The 5,888-nt window shown below is 46.3% G+C and overlaps 2 protein-coding genes across 3 annotated transcripts; one reads left to right on the top strand and one right to left on the bottom strand.

The window, feature by feature from the left end:
* Positions 1 to 1,978, top strand: LOC112275309 (ribosome biogenesis protein NOP53). The gene has a single exon (XM_024505562.3). It carries the CDS (start codon positions 269 to 271, stop codon positions 1,502 to 1,504), a length of 1,236 nt encoding a protein of 411 aa, XP_024361330.1. The 5' UTR covers positions 1 to 268; the 3' UTR covers positions 1,505 to 1,978.
* Positions 1,979 to 3,200: 1,222 nt separating this feature from the next.
* Positions 3,201 to 5,631, bottom strand: LOC112275230 (glycolate oxidase 1). 2 transcript variants are annotated; one of them, XM_024505410.3, is made up of 5 exons: positions 5,562 to 5,631; positions 4,915 to 5,185; positions 4,212 to 4,786; positions 3,880 to 4,085; positions 3,201 to 3,738 (listed from the first exon to the last, which is right to left on the bottom strand). In XM_024505410.3, exons 2-5 carry the CDS (start codon positions 5,058 to 5,060, stop codon positions 3,559 to 3,561), a joined length of 1,107 nt encoding a protein of 368 aa, XP_024361178.1. In that variant the 5' UTR covers positions 5,061 to 5,185; positions 5,562 to 5,631; the 3' UTR covers positions 3,201 to 3,558. The 2 variants fall into 2 exon arrangements, with proteins under 2 accessions (XP_024361178.1, XP_024361177.1); XM_024505409.3 differs by having other exon boundaries at positions 4,915 to 5,066.
* Positions 5,632 to 5,888: the final 257 nt, after the last annotated feature.

Raw genomic sequence — 5,888 nt, 5'->3', positions numbered from 1 at the left:
CCCAAACCAGAGTGGACCGAAAACCCTAAAAACAGGACCCACCTCATTCAATAAAACAGAGACTTTTAGGGTTTATGCTTTCAGGGTTCTAGGGTTTAGGGAGTCTCGTGAGTTTGGTCGTCCCTTTCGTGGGAGACGAGCTTCGAGCTCGCAGCCTGCAATCTTCAATTGTTCGCGACGCTTTGGTGGGTCGCGCCTTACCCTCATTGGTGAGTGCTTGTTTTTTTTTTCGTTCGTGGGTTTGTTGTTGTTAGCTTCAGTTCGCAAGATGGGAAAGAAATCCAAGAGCAAGACGTCTCGCAAAGGGAAACGCGAATGGAGAAAGAACATTAGCACGGAGGATGTGGACGCGTTTGTGGAGCAGACGGCGTTGGTGGAGCGTAGCGGGGGAGCTTTGGAGGAGGTCCCCAGCGAGGAGCTCTTCTTCGTCGACACCAGCAAGGATATTAAGGTTGCGCGGAAAGTGGACAAACACAGGGCGAAGGTGCTTCATGCAGATAGTATTCTGGAGAGCAATTCGTTGATTCCTGTGCTGAAAGAGCCCGGACATACGAACAAGAAGCGCAAGGACAGGGATCATGCGAAGCCGATGGCAAAGGCGACGGTGAAGCCTCCGGAAGTGAAAGTTGCTCCTCAGAAGGAGAACGGGTTGAGTATTCTTGATCCATGGAGTGGGGGGGACGATGTGGGGAGGAAGGCTAGGAAAGTCCAGAAGGAGACGGTATCGGCTCCGCCAGTGGAAGTTGATATGCCTGGGTGTTCATATAATCCGTCCTTTGTCGATCACCAAGAGGCTCTGGGTGTGGCAGTAGCGGATGAGATGAAGAAGGTGATATTGAAGGAACTGGAGCCAGCGCCTGTGCCCAAACATGTGCCTGACCATGGCCTTACTGAAGAGGATATGTTTTTCTTGGATGTAGCCAAGGAGGATGATGATGAAGAGGAGGATGCAAGGAGCGATGATGGAGCAGTTGTCACTCAACCGAAGGGTAAGAAATTCAAGAAACTCACGCGAGCTGATATCAACAGGAAAGCGCGGCGGAAAGAGGTATTGAAAGCAGATGCCGAGAGAATTAGGATTCAAAAATTGAAGAGGGATATTCAGAAGCTGCCCGAGATAACAGAGAGCATCAAGGAAGAGGACCAAGAGCAGGAATCACGTAGAATTCGACGCAAGGTTTCGCGGGAGGAGAAGAGGGCTTTGGGTCCAGCTCGGCTTGGACGCCATAAGTTCAAACCAGAGCCCAAGCAAGTTTTGTTGAGCTCAGAAGTTAGTGGATCGTTGAGAAAATTGAAAGCATACCCCGTGCTCATCCGGGATAGATTCAAGAGTTTGCAGCGGAGGGGAGTTTTGGAGCCTCGTGTGCCTGTTGCTAGGAAGGAGAAGAAGAAGTGGGTTGAAATTAAACAGGGCACGAGGGGAGACAAGGAAAGGGAGATGCATTACGCCACGCTTGCTGAGAAGGAAGCCCGTAAGCAGGGTCTTGCGGTGCTTCCTCTTTGAGCTAGCATATCCAACGTTTTTGGACCTGCACTGAAGAAAACGAAGAATGTCTGTGGCCCGCATAGCACACACTCTTGTCGTTGACCACTGTCTGGGTTTGGCATTAACTATTGCAGTTGCTCGCGTCTCAAGCAGCGAATGCTCACTAGTTTGATGAGCAAGATTTAGCAACATCTTAAACTGTGCACCCAGCGTGTGAGTGAGGGTGCGAAATGGCTAGTATCCAACATCCTATGCACTTCTTGGATCATGTAACTCTATTTGTGCAGAGTGAGATTGAAATGCAAAACATTCAACTCGAGCTGCTAGAAGGATTCAGCACAAATGTGGGGCATACTTTTGAATAGACATCAACATCTTTGAATACATCATAGGAATTCTGGTTCACTTTGAAGTGCCTTTTTCTACAGTGAACCTCTGTGATCGTGCCAATTAATATGAAACAGTGCTCCAAGCTGTTGCACACTTTGATCATGTTTCTTTGTTAACTATGTGAAGAGAGTTGGTTCAAGTGCTCAAATCTATTTTTAGAACATACTTACAGAATGAAATTAGTAGACACTCGTATTAAAAAAATATATAGCCTTTGTGCAATATAATGGTTAATGATTATACGAAAATAATTTTTTATCTTTCATTAAGAATACAACAAGAGAACATAGAAGAATATATGTAAGCCAATGTTGGATGCCATTATTTTTTTTAATGTGTTAGTTTTGGGAATGTAACATGCCAAGAGAGTTAAAGAAGTAGTATTTATGGAATGTTTTTTTTGTCTAAATAGTTGTATTCTTTATGATCTTTTTGATGATGCTTCATCAAGAGCCAAATTCGGTTTATGAGGTAATTATTTATTATTATGGAAAGAAAAGAACATTATTGCAAATTTCATGAAGTTATCAGAGTAATAATTAAGAGTTTTATATTCATGGGTTGGAGGAAATGATATCACCATAAGATTGTTGGGTATAATAAGTAAAAAACAAGTGTCTTGGTTTCTTCTTAGAGGCCATCATATTTTTGTTAGTATCTAGTTTTATACCCATCAACAATTGGTGATAAGTTATTGTCTTTAATTATTAATTGTTTGTTATTTGTTATTAGTTCTGGACATAGTGTTTATGTTTATATATGGAATTATATTGATGTGCTTTGGTGGTTCTAAAGAAATTGTTGCAAAGTATAATGTTTCAATTTAAGTAACTTGATTGCTTCCAATTTTCAGTAACAAATAAATAATTACGTATATATATATATATATATATATATACATGTGTCGAAAATAGGCAAGTATATTAAACAATAATTTGTTATAGCATATTGGTGAGGTATAATTTATCATTATATGTTTTGTTTCTTTCGAATCATTCTATTTTTATTTTTGTGTAGCATTGTTGGTAGTGGTATCAAAGCATATGCAATCGGTTGTTATATAGTTGCTAAATAATTTGGCAATAAGTATTAGCACGAGATTTATTTTGCTTACATGCAATATTTTGTTTCAAGTTTTTACAATTATTTTCAAGTGCCTTTTTTATAAAGATTTTTTGTAAAGGAAGGTATACAGTGTCTGTTTTTTTTTTTTTTTTGTTTTGTTTTGTTTGCTAGTGATAAACACAGAGACTGGTTTTAGAAATTGCTTTAAAATCAGCAAAAGACGGAACAAACACAGTCAAAATAACTTTTCTCAAAACAGTTATCAAAGATGTTTAAACATTTAAAAATAAATAAATCAATATGTACGTTCACAGTATTTAGTAGCAAATTCACAAAAATCACCAAGCACTACAAATACTAGATCAATAAGAGAGTTTCGGCACATTGGAAATCAGAGTTGCCAGAAGCCATGGGCCATGAGCATCGTCCTCGGCCAGCCAGCCCAACGCAAACGACGAGTCGCTGTGAAGTGAGTGGATTTAGACACTGCAAGCCTCGAAGAAGAATCACTCTAAGCAATCACGACCCAATTTTACCAACAGTAGGAACTATTGTACAAGGATTGAGGCCATGCCGCATCGGTGTTGAAATGGGCTCGAGGTGCGTGTTCTAGGCTTTTACAGCTTGGAGTACAGTCGCTCCGCTTCGGTTTGAATGTGGGAGCGTTTGATGTCAGACACTTTCGTGCATCCGGCCAACGCCATCGCCAGCTCAAACTCGTCCCTCAGCATCTGCAACACTTTCTCCACCCCCTTCTGGCCGTCCGTTGCCAAGCCGAACACTACGGGTCTTCCAACCTGAGCAAACACCACATCGTTTCAGTCATGCATCGAGGTTCGATGGGTCGGGTAAATCAGTGATCATCACGAGGTGGCGACACAGTAAGCTAGGGAACCGATTCGAACAGGGGGGGGGGGGTAGTGTTTTGGGTTACGCACAAAGACACCAGATGCTCCGAGAGCCAGGGCTTTGAGAACGTCGGTTCCACGTCGGACTCCTCCATCCAGGAAGACTGGTACCCTGCCGCGTGCGGCTAGCACAACCTCCTCGAGAGCTGAGATGGTTGCTGAGACATAGTCCAGCTGTCGGGCGCCGTGGTTTGATACTATAATACCTGCGGCTCCGCTTTGAATGGCGAGCTGGGCTGCAGCATCAATTTCATGCACAAAACTTTAGTTGCAGGAAGTAGTTGCAAACAAATGGCAATCTGGAATCAGGTTCAGGTTTCTAAATGGTGAATTGGTGCTCAGGACATGAAGGACGCGCTTACTATCTTCAGCAGTGATGACTCCCTTGACGAGGATTGGGAGCTTGGTGATGGTCTGCAGCCATTTCACATCCTTCCAGCTCAGAGACCTGTCGATTTGGCCGGCGACGTAAGAAGCCAATCCAGAGTCCTGAGTCTTATCCATCTTTCCGAGATCCAGACCCTCGAAGTTGGCGAGAGTGAGGTGACTTGGCAGAGCGAATCTGTTCTTGATGTCTGACTCTCTGCGTCCAAGGCGAGGGGTGTCGACGGTAAGGGCGATGGCCTTGAAGCCGGCTCTCTCAGCGCGGCGTACGAGCTGGGCGACTACGTTCCTATCCTTGTACACGTAGAGCTGGAAGAAGCGGATGCCAGGTCCTACGGACGCGACCTCCTCCACGCTGCTGGTCGCCCACGACGACAGCGTCATGATCGTCCCAGCTTTTGAAACAGCCCTGGCGGTGGCCAATTCACCGTCCGGGTGCGCCATCCTCTGCATGGCGGTGGGAGCGACCATGATGGGCATGGAGATGTTGAAGCCCAATACGTTGGTGGTCAGATCCACCTTCGTAACGTCGATGAGGATGCGGGGCCGGAATCTGCATACTTATCACAGTTAATGAATTCCAAGCTGGGAAAGTCGCAGAGATTTTTTTATCAGCACTGTCATGGTGATCACAACTAGAAAGTGGAGAGGATGCACACATTCGGGCGCGACACGACATACCTGATACGCTCGAAAGCGTTGCGATTCTCTCTCAAGGTCCACTGGTCCTCAGCACCTGAAGCGTAGTAGTCGAACACCATCTTCGGGAGCTTCTGCCTTGCGAGTTCTTCATACTCGGTCACATTGGTAACCTCGGCAGTCGCCATGATGATCTACACAAAAGGAAAGCGGCTATCAGACTTTTACAAGTCAAGATCTTCACAGACTGCGCAGACGACGCAGTGTCGAAGCTACAAAGCCACACTCATCGCCCTCGCCACATCCAACAATTCTGCACATCACCCTAAAAATCCCGTCACGCACAAGCACGCACATTCCAATTTGCATCAAACAACTCGGCGCGGACCCACACAAGAACTCCACGCTTCGCAAGGGCCAAACCGAATCCAACATGCGCAATATCTCACTGCAGAACCAAAACCTGGGAGCTACAACCAAGACCGAGGCAAAATCCCAATATCTCGAATCCACCCCGACACTACTTGCCCTCCCCCCACAATTTCACGAATTCAAAACTCCAAATTCAAGCTCCTCCCTCAAAGAATTCGAAGCAGCAACAGTAAGGGGGGCGATCTCCGCATCCAGAATTGTGAGACAGGATTGCAGTGCGTGGGCAAAGGAAGCGTGGGCTAAGAGAGAATTGGCACCTGGACGACGGTTGCGAGCGAGGCGAATTCCCGTTGCGAGCTGAGAGCGGGCGTGGCGAAGGGGAGTGGGAGAGAATAAATGTGAGAGAGAGCGAGCTGGGGGGTGAAAGGGGGGGAGAAGGCGCCTTATCCGGGTGCAAATGCGAATGAAGGAGATCGTCCTCGGTGCATCGACCGCCCCCCGTTCCCCTGCGCTTTTCCGCGTTGCCTGCTGCACCTCCTCTCTCCCCCCCGCCCTTTGGAGACGTGGCCGTGAAACCTCTATCCACCCCCCATGGTCGTGCCTCGCCGATGCTCTCCTCGACGGCGATGCTGACGGACGGACGG

This window comes from Physcomitrium patens, chromosome 22 (genome assembly GCF_059467195.1).
Source record: "Physcomitrium patens ecotype Gransden chromosome 22, ASM5946719v1, whole genome shotgun sequence".
Classification (NCBI taxonomy): domain Eukaryota; kingdom Viridiplantae; phylum Streptophyta; class Bryopsida; order Funariales; family Funariaceae; genus Physcomitrium; species Physcomitrium patens.
This window is presented reverse-complemented; position numbering and strand designations above follow the sequence as displayed.